General features: G+C 47.1%; 1 protein-coding gene across 1 annotated transcript in view; it reads right to left on the reverse strand.

Annotated features, from left to right (window-relative positions):
• PTPN14 (protein tyrosine phosphatase non-receptor type 14) overlaps positions 1–20,188 on the reverse strand; it is a 169,493-nt gene that overhangs the window by 14,463 nt on the left and 134,842 nt on the right. Inside the window, exons 11-16 of the mRNA XM_004470998.4 lie at positions 19,202–19,259; positions 15,489–15,567; positions 10,115–11,589; positions 5,326–5,469; positions 4,075–4,293; positions 1,492–1,620 (exon numbers count right to left, since the gene is read on the reverse strand). Coding sequence (XP_004471055.1) covers positions 1,492–1,620; positions 4,075–4,293; positions 5,326–5,469; positions 10,115–11,589; positions 15,489–15,567; positions 19,202–19,259 — 2,104 coding nt within the window. The remainder of the gene's footprint in view (positions 1–1,491; positions 1,621–4,074; positions 4,294–5,325; positions 5,470–10,114; positions 11,590–15,488; positions 15,568–19,201; positions 19,260–20,188) is intronic.

Here is a 20,188-nt window from a genome sequence, read left to right on the forward strand (position 1 = left end):
GCAGGTCAAGGGGATCGAACCCAGGACCTCGTACCTGCAAAGCAGGTGCTCAACCACTGAGCTACACCCACTCCCCTGACCTAGGCTCTTGAATTCACATTTCTGCTGAGTGTCTCCATCAACTACAGCTTTCAAGAGGCTGTAAGGTCCTGGCTGCCTCACAGGCTATTAGACTCTACTCTGTCTTCACAGTGCTCCTTCCTGTCACTCGGGTTTCAGCTCAGATGCCATCTCCTCAGACGGCCCTCCGCAGCCCACCTAATCTGAGGTAGCAGCCCCCGTCACTCTATCCCGTTACCTTGTTCTGTTCCCGCCATGGCACTTCACACCATCTGAACTTTATGTGTTTACTTTTGACTCCTCTGCTAGGCGTAAGCTCCATGGGGACAGGGGCCTTGCCTTGCCTGGTGACCACTGGGCCCGAGGCCAGCACAGATGGCACACTGCAGTTAGCTGCACAGGCTGCTTGGGGTGATGCGATTCTACGAGGTCGTAAATCAACTTTGAGATTGTACACAGAAGTCACTCTTTTTGTGGGATGGTCAAGCAGAAGGTCAGCCCAGAGATATGCAACTGGCTTTACAGAGTCTAAAATCCTTTTTGCCATCATAGTCTAACAGGCTGTTCTGGAAAGCAACTGCTAACAGTCAATGAAGAGAATATTATTTATTTTCAATTCTCTCTGTTCCCCACTACATTAAAATAGTGAGGGAAGGGGGTATTACAATTCCATGGATATTGGTAAAACGCATGAGGCTGCTTCCTTAAATGACTTCAAACCATATGTTGGAATTTAATAAAAGGGACAAGAGAAGGTACCTAAAATTTTAGACTCTGACAAGAGAAGAAACACAAAACTACCTCTCCCAAAGACAACAAGCTTGAAGCTGACTGCTGGGTGGTAAATGCATTTGTTGTGGTTTTTTGTTGTTTTTTTCTTAACACCACATAGAGGTCTCCAGTGACAACAGGAAAACCGTGTTTGGCTTGGCAAAGTAAGAAAAAAAAATTTTTCCCCCTCTCCCCCAAAAAATAAGAGTCCTCGACAGGAACAACAACTTCTGGTCTCTTTTCAGCTGATAAGCACGATGGCCGTGTGGGGCTGGCGCTGCCCACGGCTGAGAACACGTCCATTCACCCAGAGCAGCCAAGGTTGGCCAATTCCAGCGGAAAGAGCGTGGCTTAGTTAGGCACATGAACATCAGCTGGCCGGACTGCAGCTTAGTGGTCGTTTTCTTTTGCATGTTAGTTCACGGCAATTCAAGGAAAGGCGTAAAAAGCCAAATGAAAACGGGAGGAGGAAAGCGGCCACCATTCGTTATCCCTGGGAGGGTGTGAGGGGGCCAAATCCACATGGAAGTGAGAAAATAGGCGCGGATCACAGAGCAAAGGATCTGCAGAGAGACCCTGCGGCAGGAAGGAGGGGGCAGGAAGCCCATCTGTTCTGGCCGGCCCCAGCCCAGGGAGAGGGCGGCGGGGCCGGTCCCTTACCTCCTCCGCAGTGACCATGGCGATGACGTTCACGCCCTGCTCCCACACCATCTGCCAGAAGTCGAGGCACGTGTGCGGCAGGGGCCCCTGCGTGGCGATGTAGTGCCACTCCGCCCCACCGACCACCACCTGGAATCAAAGGAGGCATCAGCATGCCAGGCCCCAATGCAGGGCGGGTAACTGCTGACCTTGTGTCCACTGCTGGGCACTCTGAAGGGGCGGATGACACCGGGGGGGGCCAAAGGAGTTGGTGCCATTGCCAAAACCCCGAGATCCCGGAGGGCCGGGCATGCATTCCCGCACGAACGCATTTGTTGCCCCTCAAGCCAATTAAATTATTTACCGGTGCTTTTTTGGTCTGTGACCCGCAGTAAGAATGTGCAAACCAGTGCGCATTAAAAATATACACACGCACGCAACCTTATGGGAATATAAGCGCATGTATATCCTCACACATGGATTTACTTGGTACAGAAACAACAGTTAGGCTGACCATGTGCACTGCACTCTGGGACATTCCATTCTCCTCTCTCCTCGTCTAGTCGATTTCATTAAGAAAAAACAAAACCCAAAACCAAACCAGAACACCCAACTGGTCATAGCCATCACTAAACTGACCCCACACCCCACTAAGGCATTGTGGCCCACAATTGGGAAACGCTGCTCTGTGGCATCCTTTTTAAAAAGTGAAATGTACCATGGAATAACAGCCCTTCTGGAGAAGTGTCTTTCTATAAGAGACAGAGGTATAAATACCCAAGTTGTCGCTGCAGCTCTGTGGGCCACATTTGGCAGAGATGAGAGGAATGTCCTGACGTCGACAGTATGTCATTTTAATCCATAACTTCACCTTGTGTTATACCAGTGTCCCACTGCAGCTACTGTCTGAATTATGGGGTCATGAGATGATCGTAGATAAAAAAATAATTACCCCATGCAGGCAAGGGTGATTGTGAAAGGGTAATTCTACAGTTATAAATACCAACTGCAGAGGATCATAAACAGTAACTTGTGCCGCAAATGCTGAGTGCACAGTCTCAGGGATAAAAGGGTGAACTTCGGAGGGAGTCCTTCTGTGCCCGCCGCCCTCCACCCCCATTTCCGTGCGGTGCTACAGTGGACTCAGACCCCCGTACACAACTGCGCAGTACAGATCTCTTTGGAGTGTTCTAGGAGCAACGACGTGATCATTGTCTGAAAGTTTTGTTCTTCATTTATTTTATGAAACTTTATACGAACACAAAAAGTAACCATGTCAGTTATCTCACAACACCAAACCTGTTTAGGTCAAAGCTGGCAAGCCAAATCCACTTTGAAGTGCCGTGGGAGGTCACATTCACATGTTTGCCAGCTAAAAGCCTGGCTGATCTGCAGAACTGTGATTTTAAACCTTAGCCTCTCTGGTGCCCACCATATAGGAAGTGTAAACCTCGCAGAGTGTGCTGCTGCCTGGGGCCTCTTCTTATTTTCCCAGTACTGACAGGAGGGTATTGAAATCTGCAGTAAAAGCACAACCGCCAGTGCTACTGAGGCAGAGTTCACGGATGTGATTCCACCTCTGAGCAATAAAGCTCCGTTCTCTGTTCATGGCTGCCTGGAACACAGGGACACCGGCCCGATACACAGCTCTCTTCCGGAGTACAGCACGTTCTTGCAAGCTCTGTGGGTCTATTTAACACACCTATGTCTAACCCGGATGCACAGATGAATGTGGACCCCAGAGAATACTGAGGAAGGGAATGCTCCTCTGTTAAAAAAAACTCACTGGGCACAGTTTATACAGGGTGAGAGCTTTTTTCCAGGGAACAGATGGAAACTGGTGGAGGGGACTGGGCAAAAGAGGACGCTCGTATAATCTTGCTCTGTAGGATTTCCACAGACACCCTGCTGAGCAGTGGCTGTGTGGGCTGCATCAGTGTTTCAATACCTGATGCAAGTTAAGCCCATGAGATTTGCCCGTGAACTTAAAAGTTTCCTTAGGTTTTTCATTTCAGTTCTTCCCTCTCAAAAAGAGTGAAAATGAGCAATATGGCCTATGACAGTTTACAGTGCTTTCTGATACTTTTTAAAAAAATGTGTATCTATGCTCTGTAAAAACTCTACACCCAACCACTACAGTGTATTTTTCATATTCTGTATCAAAACTGGTTAGAACTGATCCATGGCCACAGTTTAGAGGCTCACAGGCACCTAGCAATGACTGCTACAGTTGAAAAGTCTACTGGAGAAGGGAAATGATTCTGAACGAGGCCAAAAACAGGTTTCTCAGGCTGCTGATCACAATGTACTATTACCGGAACCTTGTGTTGTTTGGGGAGTTGGAACCAACAGAGAGAAAAAAATTTCAACCCTGAGATAAACAAGCATCGGCAGTACCTGCCCTGAGGTTTTCCTGAGGCCGCTGACTTCCTTCTCCCTGCGGTGACAGACTCGCCCTTCCAGCTGACCAAGACAAGCACTCCCTAAGTGCCTGGGGATAAGCCGGGTGGGCACAGCTGAGGTCCATGCATTCCCCCGACAGCCTGTTTTCATCTTTAACCTGGCAGTGTTTGGAAAACTGCCCCAACACGCTTCCCTCTTTACCTTGATATGGGAGGCGTTAATGTAGCCGGTGTTATTTTCTTTGGTTGGTATCAGCTCCACTCTGTTCTCCTCATAGGGGACAACTTCTCGGATTCGGCTGCGTTCTGCATTTTCTGGGAGAGCTGCGGTGCTGAAAATGCCATTAGCCTTTTTCTTTGGAATTTGCTCATATTCTGTAAACACCATTCCCTCTTCTAGTTTCTTCTTCAGGTTTCTGAACTGCAACAGAAGATCAATTTTCAGCACGCTGAACAATCTGATCCAAACATGCCCCAAAATTCCCAATGAAACAGACTTCTTTAAATATTTACAGCGATAGCTTTAGGAAGGGATTTTAAGACATAACAGCTACTGCTTGAGTATATGATCTCATTATTAACCAAATTGCCAGGTTTTTGTTTTGTTTTGTTTGCTTTTGTCCTATAACCCTTTTCCTTCTCACTCATACCTTAAACAAAACAATCTGGAAAAATACGCAAGAGGTGAAATTCAAAATCAATCCTTTTCTCCTCTTATCACAGCTGTTTTTACTGAGCTAAACTTTAAGATGATACTGGTCCACAGTTTGTAGTTCTCAGGATTAAACCTTCTTCTCAAGTCCCTTGTGGCTCTAAAAGCATTCTAAGCCTTTATAAATACTTGCAAAAAGTCAAAACCCTAATGTTATTAGCACTCTCATAAATTTATATTCTGTTCCCTAACCTTCCAATAGAAATTCTGGGATCTAAAGGAATACCTATTTTTCACCTCTGAAACACTACCATGCAACTTCTCTTTGATTTTCAAAACCAAACTTCTCACAATGTGTTATCCTAACAAATATAAATGAGCCACAGTTTACAGCCATACACCGAGTCACCATATTAAAAGAACTCTCATCAATGTTTGGGTAAAAGAATCACCTTCTAAGAAATGGCAACCATTCACAAACATCATAGAATTTGAGAGAGACAGCAATTGTTTAACCTCTTCATTAAGAGATTGAGTGCCTTGACCAAGGATATAAAACTTGTTAGAGGTCCTTTTTATGCAAGTATCACTGCACCAACTTTACAAAGCGGGAAAGCTGGAACAAAATATTCGATGTTGAAAAAGACTGATTTACGGGCTTACATTTAGACCAGATCTTCCTCATCTCAAATAGAAGAATAAATTACAAATCTTAGACGTGGCATGTTTGGGCAAGGAGAGAGCTCTGGAATCCTAAGACCATAGAGAGAGAATCACACACTGCACAGGCCCAGCACTTACCCGTTCATCCATGGCAACTCGGGTGGCATCAACTCGATTCTCTTCCCGCCCGGAGACCCGAGCTACTGCGAGCCCATTCAGCGCTGCCAACATCAGCGGCCTCTTCTGCACCTCCAGGCCTGCCATCTTCTGCTTCTCTAGATTCTTGTGGCAAGAAAAGGCATGTTCTCGTTGTTGTAATACCAGTAGAATGCTGGAATGTGTTTTAATCTCCCCAAATCTGTAAGTCCCCCAAGCCAAGGAATGTCGACAATCACCATTAGTGGGGCAAAGTCAATCAACAGCCTTCCCATTATTCCCATCGCACATGACGATGCCTGGTCCTACAGGACTCCTGTGCTTTAATTAATTAGTTAATTACTAAGTTTACTCTTTCCCGGCCTTCACTTTAAGATAAATAAAGGAGAAAAGGCTCCCCACAAAAGGCATCCTATCACAGTGCTCATAAGCCCCCCCACATACAAACAGGGAATGCACAAGACCCTGCAGGAATTTAAGCGCTGAAGGAAAAGAGGACAAAGAGCAGAGACACGGAATTTCAAAAATAATCTAACCCAATCACAAGGATGGGCCGTAAGTAGACAATGTTGCAAAGTTTGTAGAACTTGGCTGTGCTGCTAATGGAGAGGTCCAAGTGCATAAGTTATGGAGAAAACCTTCCCAAGTTCCCGTTCTGGGGAGCTATGACTGAGGATGTCACATCTCTATTTAATCTCTGACCCTGGGGTTAATTCGGCCCCAAGGTGGGAGCTGATGTAGTTTGGTACACTCACTAACGCACAGCCTGGGGTCATCTGAGATCACCCATCAGGCATAACCTTTTGGGCTTCATCCAAAAAACCCAAAGGAACAGACACCGTGGCTCCCAAGGACTGGTGCAAGATTGTTGGATGCGACTTACCGACAGGAGTATATGGATTTTGGGGATGAGCAGACCACTTAGGAAAAGGTTTTGATGTTGACTCCAGGCCCTCGCTTGTAGCTTTTAGATTTCTGTCCTCTCTATCCCCACCTGCACCTACTCTCTGAAACTGGATCAGTCAGGCCACTGGTCCGTAGGTCTCGCCTCAGCTGTGCTTCCCCATTCCTCTAAACTGAGGTATGAGAAATCTCTTTTTACTCATTTCAGGCAAGCCAGTAAGAGGTTTTTCCTAAAAACAATTTTGTCACAGAGGGACTTCACTAAGCATAGAAAAGGTAAGTTTTTTTTAGAGTTTTAAGCTTCTGATCCAAACTAAAGTGAAACCACGTTGCAGATTCATTTGGGTGTCACAGATGAAACGGTTCTCTCTCTAGTTTCTTTTTAGGCCTTTAGATAATTTTTTTCCATCGTTTGTAAATCTTCTCCCCAAGGCATCATGGCTTCTGGTGGATCACACGGGGTTAGTGGATTATTCTCATTGTGGGTGTGGAGTCAGCTTTACGCCTTCCATGGTCTCCACACACCTACAATCAGAAGGGCGCCCTGGCCTTCCCGAGCTGTTGGGAGGATGCTTCCTCCAGTGACAGAGCCAACCCATCAGACAAAGGACAGGAGCCGCGCAGAGAGTAACTCAAAGCGAGATGAGTGCAGGCGGACTTTGAGCCAAAAGCACAGCCCTGGTTTCTCAATTCTAGGCACCCTATGGGTAATAGAGTTTAGAGCTAAGTTTCTGGGTTTCTTTTTGCTTATCAGTTTGTTTTTACGGGGGAGATTTTTTTTCTTCACCTCTTCTCATTGGGAATCTTTTCACCCTTCCCCAAAGTTGTGTGAAAGTAACAGGGCTGAAAAACTGGTCTAGACCCCCAGACAATCTTTATTCTTCCTTCCCATCTGAGCTTATAAGGTAATGCTACCTGGGCCTAAGACAAAAAGTAACTAACTTGTCTCTCTCTTGGGAAAGGACAACTACCTATCAAGTGAAAACCAAACCTCAGTGAGAAACTATTTCTCTAGTGCCTTCTCACTTACTAACTTTTACCAGAGATAAAAAAAAATAACAACAACAACAGGAAGCTCTGATGTGGTCCCTTCTCTTCCCTGACCCTGACTTCTATTTAGTGGACTAGGAGCAGGGAAATGTCTTCCTGGCAGCAGGACCAGCGAGGAGGAGGAGCTAAAAGGCTTGAACCATCCATCAAACAGGCAAGAAGCCGAGAATTAGGGAGAGTTGCCTGTAGGGCAAATTCTCACCATACCTGTCCTCCTCCAGTTCCCATTAGTTAGTTTCTCTTTGTTTTCTTTTCAAGAGGGTCCTGGAGAGGCCAGGCAGCCTTCTCCCACCGGTTCCTAACAAGCCAAACAAGAGCTGCCCAGCTAGGACAGCAGACAAGTATAAGATGGGGAGATGCTGTTAACACGTCACAGGGAGTTTCCTCACTGAAAGACAGCTGGAACCATTGTCAGCTTCAGGGGCACTAGCAGTGTCACCGTACTGCCCTGGCATCGGGATCACTGAGAAGCCAACTTGTCCAGTTCCCAGCAGGAGTAGCAGACCTTGAGTCTTGGAGGAGTGCATGAGGTTTGGGAAAAAAGCAAAAGGGAAATGAAGTAGGGATGGGGTAATGATTGTTCCTGAACTAAAAACTAAAAATGGTCAAAATTTGCTGTTACTATTCTCTACCTGGATGAACAGAATAGCAGGTGGAGAAGGAAGAGCAGAAAACCCCCTGCTCCTTTGTGATAATGCAAGAAGATCTACAAAGGGGGCTAGGTCTGCGATCTTGGCGTCAGGGTCGTTGTTTAACATGGGTAAGAAGAGAAGAAAAGAGAATGAATATGACTCAAATGAGGTTATTGTGTGAGCATCAATACATACCATGAGGCATGTTGCTTTCAAGAGACCTGAGGCCAAGAACTGCTGGAAAAAAATCTCTTTATACCAATTAATTACTTTTTCCAAGCTGGGAAAGCTTTCCTCTAATAGCATCCCGCCCCCACCATGCTTCATTCCATCCCCCTGGCCAGAAGTTTCATTTGCCAGAAGTATAGGCACATCTTTCAAAATTTCCCTCCAGGTTTGCAAAAAGTGGAAAAAGTTATGCCTGCACCAAATTCTTAGCACTATTCCTCCAATGGCCAGAACTGTGAGACTGAGAATGTTCTTAAGGTTTTTCTAAAGGAATAAAGTTGCTGTGGATAATATTCCTGAACCCAGGAACTTGTCCTCCTTTAAAATTTAACTCCTGACTGTCCCTCTTAGGTGATTCCCGCTGGTGATTTAGGAAGACTTACGAATGAGGGGAGTCTAATGAGCTCCATCAAAGCAAATTTTAAGTTAACAGCTGTTCTAGAGTTCCTAAAGTAAGCCTCATGGTATAGACGTGAATGAAGAGTAGAAAGCAATCTGAGTTTGATTAGTTATAATGGAGAGTTTTGTCTTGCATTTTCAGGGTGTAAATACTTTTGACCTTTTAGATATTTGTTAAAGTAACAATGACAATCCAACTATTTTGTCGACAATAAGAGATACAATGACCTCGTTCTACACACATATCTGTTACCTGCACTGTCTTGTTCTGACAACATACCTGGTCCCTTAGATTGTATAGATTCTGAAGAAGGCTTATTTATGTCTAATACTGGGATGAACCTTCCAATGTTGTATGTGTGTCTGTGCATATGTATGGATGTGCATGTGGATATGCAAATTCACGTATGTGTGAATTCACATACATGTGCCTAAATTTTTGACAGGATAAGCTCAGTGGGGACTTGAAGCTCCATGGTCAATTACTGAGTTACCTATCCAATTACTCTCATTTTCTTGGATTTGTATTAAACATCTATTGAAAGAAAGACCAAAAATAATGCTGGGTTCATCACAGTCTGGACAATACTAGCAAGTAATCTTGACATGCAGACCTTGGTAGAAAGCCTGGAAGGATGGTTCGCTTTTAATACCTAATTGGAGGAAGCAGACTTGGCCCAGTGGTTAGGGCGTCCGTCTACCACATGGGAGGTCCAGGGTTCAAACCCCGGGCCTCCTTGACCCGTGTGGAGCTGGCCCATGCGCAGTGCTGATGCACGCAAGGAGTGCCCTGCCACACAGGGGTGTCCCCCGCGTAGGGGAGCCCCACGCGCAAGGAGTGCACCCATAAGGAGAGCCGCCCAGCGCGAAGGAGGGAGCAGCCTGCCCGGGAATGGCGCCTCACACATCACGGAGAGCTGACACAACAAGATGATGCAACAAAAAGAAATACAGATTCCCGTGCTGCTGACAACAACAGAAGTGGACAAAGAAGAACACACAGCAAAATAGACACAGAGAACAGACAACGGGAAGGGGAGAGAAATAAATAAAATAAATTAATTTTTAAAAAAAAGATTACTTTGGAAAAAAAAAATACTTAATTAGAAAAAATACTTCCCCCTTTTAAAAAAAAAACAGTAGGAGATGTAGGAAAACAAGCTGCTAGCAACCTATACAACAGGTAGTTTGAGACCCGAATAAATAGCAAAATGTTCCCTCCACACCACGAGCCTACGCTGTCCTCACTCAACTATAGCACCAAGAGAACTGGTTCAAAGCCATGAATGAGCACGGAAGACTCATCTGAAGGGGCTGAAAACAACGTTTTGTGGAATAAGATACGACCCGTTTAAATGCCACATGGTTCTTTAAAATACCTAACACTTTCTCCGATAAGCCCCGTGCCTCCCTCTGCACCTAAAAGCGTGTTTGCTTTCATACACTGAATTTAATCACAGAAAAGGACCAGATCGGGGCTGCGTGGCGGAGCCCTGCGAGTTTCACTGTCCCCGAAAACCCACCAACCGACCAAACCCCCGGGAGGGGCAGGCACTCACCCTGATCATCATCTCCCTCTCTATAATGCTGTCCTCCAGGGAAAACATCTCAGACACAGGCCTCTCCTTCACAGGCTCCTTCTTGACCCGCTCCTTCACGCTCGTCAGGTCGGGCTCCGAGATGGAGGGGCCGAGGGAGGCCCCGTTGGCGGCCAGCGCGTCTGCCCGGGAAGCCGCCACCGCCTTGGCCGGCCCGTGCCGCAGCACCCGGGCCCTGGCGGCGGCCGGAGGGAGGCTGGCGTGGTCCTGCCTCAGCGCGCCGTTGCTAACGCTCTTCCTGGGCCCGGGGTACTCGGGAGGGGGCCTGTTGGGGATGCGGGCCAGCGCGGCTTGCAGCTGGGCGCTGTAGCCCGCCTCCTCCCGGAGCGCGGGGACCCGGGCGCCGGCTTCGGCCGCCTCCTCCTCGTCCTCGCTCTCGCTGCTGTGGATCAGCATGGTGGCGTTGGAGGCGGTCTTCTCGTGGTGGTAGCGGGGGAGCGCAGGCCCCTCGTGGCCCGCCCGTCCCCCCTCCGGCGGCGCCTGCTCCCGCAGGGCGCCGCGCCGCACCTTGGGGAGGTTGAGCGACTTGAGGGTCATGGCTTCCATCCCGCGCACCATGCTGCTCATCACCTCCAGGCTGTGGCGCTTGCTCCCCGCGCCGGGGTGGTGCTTGGTGGCCGTGAGCGGCTCGCTCGCCTCCTGGAGGGACTGGTGCACCACGGGGGAGCTGTCCTCCTGGAAGGTCTTCACCGACAGCTGCACCTTGCGGGTCACCAGGTCGGGGCTGCTGCCGCTGGCGTACTGGTGGCGGTGGCTGGCGAGGTCTGGGGTGCTGGTGGCGGGCCGGGGCCGCGGGTAGGGGGGTGGCGGCCTGAAGAGATAGTTTTGGAGCATGTGGGCTGCGCTGTAGTGCAGGCCACCCTGGAGCTGCATGTTGGCCAGCTCGGGGGTGCTCACCGTGTGCGAGATGGCGCTGGCCCCCGGCTGGCTCTGTGCGGCGCTCCTGGGGCCCGTCGGGTCGGCAGGGCCCACGGGCTGGCCGCCGTAGCCCCCCTGCGGCGCATAGGGGACGGGGTAGGGGTGCCTCTCCCGCATCTCGGGCTGGCTGTACACCAGCTCCTCCGGCTGGGTGTAGGCATGGGCGTTGCTGATGGTGAGGTTTCTCAGGGACTGGCTCTGGCTGTCCGCATGGATCACCCCTCTCTTCATCTGCCGCATGACGGTCTCGTAGTCGGGGGTCGGCCTGTAGGACGGAACGATGATGGCGCTGTGCCGGTGGCTGGGGATGTAGTCGGCCCGCGTGGCGTCGGTGCCCGGGATGCTGAGGCTGGAGGAGATGGGCGAAGCCTGCACGAAACCCTGGGAGCAGTTGAGCGAGCTGACGCTGGGAACGCTGCACGCGCTGCCGTTGGTCACCGCGCCGTTCAGGTAGTTGAGGTCCAAGCTGTTGTGGGAGTTGCAGTACAGGGCTTCCTCGTTCCCGTGGAAAATGCTGTCTGCAAGAAGTCAAGCAGAGGCACGTGAATTCGGAGCCAGCAGGCTTTGAATCCGGTCAGCCTCCCGAGCGCAGGGGTGACTCTCCATTTAAAGAAGTCACGGAAAAATGAAGTCCCTTGTCTCCACCCACATGTGCCGCAGAAAAACAGGAAATTTCTTGGACAAAATGCCAATATACAGAAGGAACGCTTTAAAGCATAAGGAAAAAATGAATGTAAACAAAGAAAGGTATCCACGTTTGGAACAGGAGTCGCCCGGACAAGCCCTCAGTACTGCCGTGAGCTTTTAAGTTGGGTAACGACGCATGGGTAGGTGTTGGGTACGCCAAGTCCTGGCCTCCTGCGCAGGGCTCAGGAGCAGGACTGGATGTCAACAACTCTAAGAGGGTAATGGGTTTGACATGGAGCTACTCTTCCTGATTGCAATGCAAAAGATCCCTTTACCCAAGGAGCCGTTTGAGACAAATACTTAGAGCCAGGAAGTCAGCATGGCCAGCTCATTCAGATCAGCAAACCCTGGAGCCAATTCAGAATCAGACCTACTGTACCACTGCCTGAAGTCTTCCTTTAGATTTGATTTCATAATTGAGGTCAACTCAAGTAACAATTAGTAGCAGTTTAAAGAGGGGTCCCAAAGAGATAAAAATTCTAAAGTCAGGCCCCTGCCAGATGTCCAGGGTTCTTTCAGTCAACACACACCTACATACACACACGCCTCGGAAGGTAATCTCTTGCCAAGCACTGTTCTGTGAGAGAGTGCACTGACTTTCACACTATGAATTTAAGCATGGGCAAAGCAGAGGGAGACAAAGCCGGAAAAGGAGAAAAAACAGAAAAGGTGATTCATGGAAAATAGTTGCCTGAAGAGGAGGGCAGTGGACAGGGACCAGATAAGAGGAAGCGGGCAGGGAAAACTACAACGCAGGGTAGATTTGACCTCCTTCATGGGTCTTGGTGCCTTCCCATAGAAGCAGGGTAACTTTGCTAGCCTGCTGGTAAGAAGTCCTGTTTTATTAAATTAAATAGCCTTGATTTGTCTTTGTTTTCACGCTCACACTTTTCACAGAACAGAGGATTCAAAATAGCCAGCAGATGATAACACAGAAACTAATCATCCATTTAACATACTGTCAAGATCTAAGACTTTCTAACATCCTCTGTTTTGAGGAGTGCTTAATGTAATGATTTTTTTTTTAAGATTTATTTTTTTATTTATTTCTATCCCCTTCCTCCCCTGCCCCAGTTGTTTGCTCGCTGTGTTCTTCTGTGACCGCTTCGATCCTTATCAGCAGTACTAGGAATCTGTGTCTCTTTCTGTTGCATCATCTTGTTGTGTCAGCTCTCTGTGTGTGCGGCGCCACTCCTGAGCAGGCTGCACATTCTTTCATGCTGGGCGGCTCTCCTTACGAGGTGCACTCCTTGCGCGTGGGGCTCCCCTATGCGGGGGACACCCCTGCGTGGCAGGGCACTCCTTGCGCGCATCAACACTGCACATAGGCCAGTTCCACACGGGTCAAGGAGGCCCGGGGTTTGAACCGCGACCTCCCCGTGTGGTAGACGGACGCCCTAACCACTGGGCCAAGCCTGCTTCCCTAGTGTAACGATTGAGAGTACTGGCTTGGGAGATGTAGCAATTTGAGATTATTTTATGAATCCCAAAAGAAGAAATATTATGTTTGTAAACTAATCTATTCCCCTGGGTGTGATCCTCTTCAATGCATTAAATTCTGTGGAGGGGCCTTTGATTAGATTATCTGTTAAGACTGATTTAGGGCTTTCGATTCAACTGTGTCAGGTGGTGGGACCCAGGTTGGGGTACACCCCCCCTCCATCTCCCCCCCCAGTCTGATATAAGCAGACACTCAGACAGACACAGGAGGAGAGAGCTCTGCCCTTTTTGATCCTGCCATGTGTCAGAATTGGGAAGGGTCACTCTGCTGAGGCCCGGGTGAGGTGAGCCATCCTGCCTGGTAGCTTACGGCTGAGACTGGGAAGCGAGCAGGAGGGTGGAGACCGACAAGGAGGCCCAGAAGGCGGCAAGCCCTGTGCCAGGAGGGACAGGGCTGCAGGGTCGCTGAAGCGTGCCGCTTCTAGAAGTCGGGCCCACAGAGCTCAAGAGGCAAGGGTGAGGGAAGTGGACGTGGCTCAATGGATAGAGCATCCACCAACCACATGGGAGGTCTGTGGTTCAAACCCCAGGCCTCCTTGACCCGTGTGGAGCTGGCCCACGCACTAATGTGCGCAAGGAGTGCCCTGCCACGCAGGGGTGTCCCCCGCGTAGGGCAGCCCCACGCGCAAGGAGTGTGCCCCATAAGGAGAGCCGCCCAGCACGAAGAAAAGTGCAGCCTGCCCAGGAATGGCGCCACACACACAGAGAGCCGACACAACAAGATGATGCAACAAAAAGAGACACAGGTTCCCGGTGCCGCTGACAAGAATGCAAGTGGACAAAGAAGAACACACAGCGAATGGACAGAGAGAGCAGATAACGAGGGGTAGAGAAGGGAGAAAAATAAATTTAAAAAAAAAAAAAAAAGAGGCAAGGGTGAGCCCAGAGGGGAGGCAGCGCCACCATCTTGCTTCACCACGTGGTAGCCAACTTCGGAGAGAACGTACCTCTTCTGGTGCCTGGAGGTGGACTTTTATGGCCTTGGAACGTAAGGCTTACCCCCAAAGAAACCCCCTTTATAAAAGCCAACAGACTGCTGGTACTTTGCACCAGCAGGCCCTTGGCTGAGTATTACAAGAGTCAAGACACCGACCTGGGAAGCGGACTTGGCCCAGTGGATAGGGCATCCGTCTACCAAATGGGAGGTCCACGGTTCAAACCCCGGGCCTCCTTGACCCGTGTGGAGCTGGCCCATGCGCAGTGCTGATGCATGCAAGGAGTGCCCTGCCATGCAGGGGTGTCCCCGTGTAGGGGAGCCCCATGTGCAAGGAGTGCGCCCCATAAGGAGAGCCACCCAGCGCAAAACAAAGTGCAGCCTGCCCAGGAATGGATCTGCACACACGGAGAGCTGACACAGACGATGCAACAAAAAGAGACACAGATTCCCATGCCACTGACAAGAGAAGTGGACAAAGAAGAACACACAGCGAATAGACACAGAGAACAGACAACTGGGGTGGGGGTGGGGGATAAATAAATAAATAAATCTTTTAAAAAAAGACACCAACCCTCACCTCACCTCCAAGTCTGACCATTACCCTCTGGGCATCCCAGTTTCTATAACTGTAAAATGGCAACGATAATAGCACCGATCACATAAGTTAATTTTGAGGAGAAACAAAACATAGCAGGTGCTCAGAACAGTGCCTGGCACATAATAATTGCTTTATAAATGTTAATTTTTACCCCTCTAATTGCTATTGTTACTAGAGCAGGCTTTTTCATGCATTTTGGATGGAAGTGTTTAGGGAGAAAAGGAGGAATAAAACAGATTTCCTTTACAAGGTAGAAGCTCTGAGAAGGGGCTGGTGGGAGAGATGAGAAGTAACAGCTTAGTAAGAGGCTGCAATTATTTGGGTATTTCTTTCAATCGTCCTGGATGCCTATATTCTCTGTCACCATGAAAACAGACAAACCGGTGTAAGCTTTCCACGTGGTAGGAGGGTAAAAGGCATTCAGCCGGGGTACACCGCCCCCTCTCTTCGCCAGCTCACATGGGAAGGAAGGAGAAAAGGCGCTCACTCGCTGCCTCGTCTCTGACTCCCGGAGGAGCAAATTTCTGGGGGAATTTTTCTCTCGGGGTAAATGGTAGCCTTTCACCAAATGAAGCTGCTGGCTCCTGTCATTCAGACAAGGGTAACGTGGAAGCATCTCTGTCGTCAGTCTCTTGTACTGCTTACCGGTACTCAACGTTTGGTCTTAGGATGGGGAAGGGGCAAGCCAGAGTTACCTTGGGAAGTGTGTGTTTCCGTGTAGTGCTCTCCACACTGGACGTGCATGGGAGGCAGGATGTAAGGCGGCTGCCGGGGCTGAAACAGAGAACACGGCGGATGGGGGAGGGTGCCGGCAGGAGCGGCCCTGGCTCCAGAACCCACGGCTGCAAGGACGTCTGCCAGCAGCTGCTCTCCCTGCCCAACCCCTCGGCCGCTCTTCCACCCATCTGCACCCCCATCTCATTGCTAAGTTGCAACTGGAGACACAAGAAGGGGGAAATAAAGAAGCCGGTTCAAGGTTAGACAGAGAAAGAAACAATCTGAAGGCTGAACGTAGCTATTAATCTATTTTCTAAAATGCTTGCAAAGCTCTTTATGCCACTTTTAAGGGAATAACTCAGGCACATCATTAGGTCTCACCTAAGAAATATGAAGAGAATAAGGGAGAAACTGTTTCAGTCTATTCGAAATTGGCTCCCTCCTGGAGCCACCAGCTCATAGATATCAGTGTTGCTATACCTACAGCTCACCTTCAACCTTGAACTGGAACGGGACTAGTGTTAAGCAGGGTCCAGTTGCAATTTATATAAAAATCTAAAATGTGGCTGACAGCATGAGTGCATTTTTCTTGCAAACACTTATTGGTCCTCCCCATTGCAGAATGAAATGCAGAAAGGGCTTTGTAGGAAATCCGTTCAACTATCTATCTACCCTTTTGTGATGGTTTGAAGTGTGATGGACCCCAGGAAATCATATTCTTAAAGCTAAGCCATTCCTTTGGGAATAAACCTGTTGTACCTAGGGCCTTTTGATGAGGTTCCTTCAGTAGTGGCCTGGGGTGAGTCTTAATCTTCTAACTGGAATCCTTTTTAAATGGGATGAATATGAAGGAAGAGAGGAAAAAGGCCACGGACTCCAGAAACTGAAAGCAACATGATCCAGAGAAGGGAGAGACAAGCAGACGCTGTCACGTGCCTTGCCAGGTAACAGAGGAGCCCAGGATTCCCAGCCACCAGTCTCCGGGGGAAAGTATTGCCTGAAGATGCCTTGATCTAGACATTTTTCTCCACCTTAAAACTATAAGGCTTGTAAGCTAATAAACCCCCATGGTACAAGCCAACCCATTTCTGATACATTGCTTTCGGTAGCCCAGCAGTCTAAAACAACCATTGAAGAAGAATCTTTTCTATATGGTTCTTAAAGATGGCCATTTACAATCAACCTGAGTAACTTCCCACTCCGAAGAGAGTAAGTTTCAGAAGGGGGGAAAAAAGAGCTTCAATGGATGAAATATTTGGTGAGCCAACAAAAGAAATATTCACGTTATGATTATTTGATGCTGTGATTTAGAGCAAGTCATTTAACCTCACTGGATCTCAGGTTCCTTTTTATGCCATTTTTAAAGGAATCACATTAATGCGGCCTCCTCCTCCCCCCACCTACCCAAACCATTATCCATTTTATTTACATATTAGGGATCCAGGAAAGAATTTTTTGATGAAAGGTTTCTCATGCTAAAAACAAACAAAAAACAAACAAAATTATAAAGTTAAATTTGTAAACTACCAAACTAGATGATCTCTTAAAAGTTTATTTTTAAAAACGAACCATAAAGTAGATATTTTTTCAAATATTACTATTTTAGGAGAGAAAAAGCTAAAATCAAGTCAACAAACCCCAGGTGAGCAGAGGTCATACTTTCTCAATGGAAAAAGTACTTGTCAGAGTTTAAAGCTGGAAAAATAACTCACCTCCCATGTTTTGGCTACAAACAAAATGCTTGAGTATCCAAAGGGCAAACGAAGAAGGTAATGAGGTCAAGGGATCCGAAAGTTAAAAGTAAGCACGGGAGAAGAAATAATGAACTGAAATGAAATTAATCTAACTAAGTAATTCAGGGTACCAAAGGAAAGATGCTCTATCACTTCTCCTAATATATACTTTTGGCTGGTTGTGACTTAAAAATATTTTTCCTCTTCTTAGTCAAACATTACTTAATTTTTCCATGAAAGGACAGCAGGAACTACAGCAGGTTTTTAAAATAGAGAGGGATTTGGATTTGTAGAAGGGAATAGAAATACTTAGCAGGGAAAACTGGCTTACTGCCTCCTCTTGCACTTGTTAAAAAAAAATTCAGAGTAAGTGACAATCTGTGGAGTGTTGTAAGTGTACAGGCAAAGGGCAATCATAACTAATCCTCCAAACACTATTTTAGAATCATATATTCCATTTCTTCCCATACCTGCTAAAACAGAAGCAAGTGAAATGTCATACAGCAGGCAGCAGGAGGGCAAGGGAAAAACAGCAGTCCTGGCTGGCAGCAGGGAGCCAAGAGACAAAGTTACCCTGTCTTGTGCATAGTCTCATCCCAAGACACTCTTGGCTTAATACTTTAAGCCTACAGAGCAGGAGAAAGGGAGAAGGCAGAATCTGGCTTCCTGTACATTGTCTTCCTCCAATAAAATAGGAAAGCCTCTGCATTCTCTAGATAGTTATGGCAAGAGATGGGGTCACAAGAAAAGCTTAAATCACTTTGTGCCTCCCTTCAGGTTCCTAGACATAAATGAAAAATGATCACACTAAGATATCTGGACCCCAGAAAAGGAAAATAACACTAAGGAAGGAGAAGAATTAAGAAAGCAGCATCATGAATTGGTTGGTACTCCAAGGGTAAACCCCAAAGTGACTTCCAGGCCTTCAAGGCCAAGAAAAGGGAAATATTGCACATATTAAGAATATAAATATCCACGAGTACTTAGGGATCATTATGGAATGATATAATGGCTCAACTCTAAAATTATCCAAGTCCATGCATTTTCCAGAAAAAAAGATTTTCTCCAAATTTTCCTTTCAAAAGACAAGTTAAAGATGTGCTACAAGGTATGTATACATTGCTTAGAAAGAGCAGTAAAATATTATTCTCCTGTGCACTAGAAGCTGATTATCTAGAACGATAAAAAGTCATATGTCTATTTTGATTTTGTTTTTAAAAAAATCATAACCGAAAGGGAAAGAACTGTGACCTGGGGGGAGAAAACTTTAAAGGGAACCAACTCTCCTACATATTTCTATTACATTATCTTTGAATAATCCTTTAAAATTTGACACAGCTTAAGACAGAACATATATATTGCCATCAAAGTTGTTTTCCTTATCTGATTCACCTGATGAGGGGAGTAGTAGAAAACAACAAATAAACCAATGTTAGATAGAACAGCAGATCGATTCAAATTACGTTGGTCAATTAAAGGCTTCGAATTAGAAAACAAGCAATTAATGTTCCCCACTGAATACCTGAGGCCAAACAACTAAACTCATTCAATTCTTTCCTCATTTAAAAAGCATTCTCTGACTAGTTTATTGAGGTCTCTTGATGGCAATGAATACGAAAAACCAGAAGGAGTGATAAAACAACAGATGAGCAAGTAGATAAAAACACGCAATGGACTGTGTGCTGGCGGACCGGGTTTCAGTGGCCTGGAATGAGATGTGCAGGTTGACTCACGGGGCTGACCCTCGAGCCCTGCCCTGAGAAGCAATGCGCCTGGAAGGGTACAGGGGAGAAAATGAACCCACATCGCCCCAGCTTGACAGACAGGTGCCCTCCGTGTTCTCAGGATCTGCCCTGGTCCTGATGTCTTCTTACCTCTCTCCTCAAGTTTGCAACAAAAGAACACATCTGTGTTTCCAACAGTCAGACTACTTGGTTATTTAAAGAGATGATACATACCAGGGAGGACCGGCTCCAGGTGAGCTGGCGTCTGATGGGGGGTGGAGAAGTTGATTGTCTGTATGAAAAAGTGAAAAAAACAAGGCTAGTCAGTATTATTTACCATCTAGAAGAAGGCCAGAGAGATAAAGGAGGGGGAGAAGGAGAAAAGAACTACATCAAAAATACCAAGCATAAACATTGTGTTTCCAGATAGTGAAGCTAAGAGCAATTTCTATTTATTTTTTAATTCTTTATTGGCAATATTAAAAGAGTGAGACTGATGACTAAAGAAAATTAAGTGGGAAATAAGCAAGACTGAGAAACATCACCATTAGTACATGCCGATTTTAAATGCTACTCTGTAACTTTTCATATGTTTAAGGAGACAGATCTGAGGCTGTTACACCTCCTGTCTCTTTATATTGCATACTGTAATAAAGCTCTCTTTGTAAAAAAAATACATGTAATTATTCTTTAAAAAGAGGAAAAAAATATATTTTTTAAATGTCGACAGTCAAATGAAAATCCAAAATCGTAAAATATTTCTGAATAGGGTTGTTGCAAGTTGAACTGAGTCCCCCAAAAGATATGCTCAAGTCCTAACCCCCAGTGTCTGTAGGGTAACTTGGAAAGAGGTCTTTGCAGAAATATTTGAGTTAAAATGAGTCATAGTGGACTGGGAGGGACAAGGAGGAATCCAGTGACCTGTATCCTTATAAGAAGACGAGGTGAAGACACAGGGACACAGGGACACACAGGGAGAATGCCACGTGATGGCGAAGGCAGAGACTGGGGATACATCTCCAAGCCAAGGAAGGCCAAAGACTGTCAGCAACAACCAGAGATGAGAAGAGGTGAGGAAAAATCCTCCTCTAGAACCTTCAGAGGAGAGTGGCCCGGCCAACACCTTGATTTTGGGCTTCTAGCCATCAGAACTCGGAGAGAAGAAATTTCTGTTGTTTCAAGCACCTAGTTTGTGGTAATTTGTTATGGTAGCCCTAGGAA

This window comes from Dasypus novemcinctus, chromosome 13, assembly GCF_030445035.2.
Source record: "Dasypus novemcinctus isolate mDasNov1 chromosome 13, mDasNov1.1.hap2, whole genome shotgun sequence".
Classification (NCBI taxonomy): Eukaryota; Metazoa; Chordata; class Mammalia; order Cingulata; family Dasypodidae; genus Dasypus; species Dasypus novemcinctus.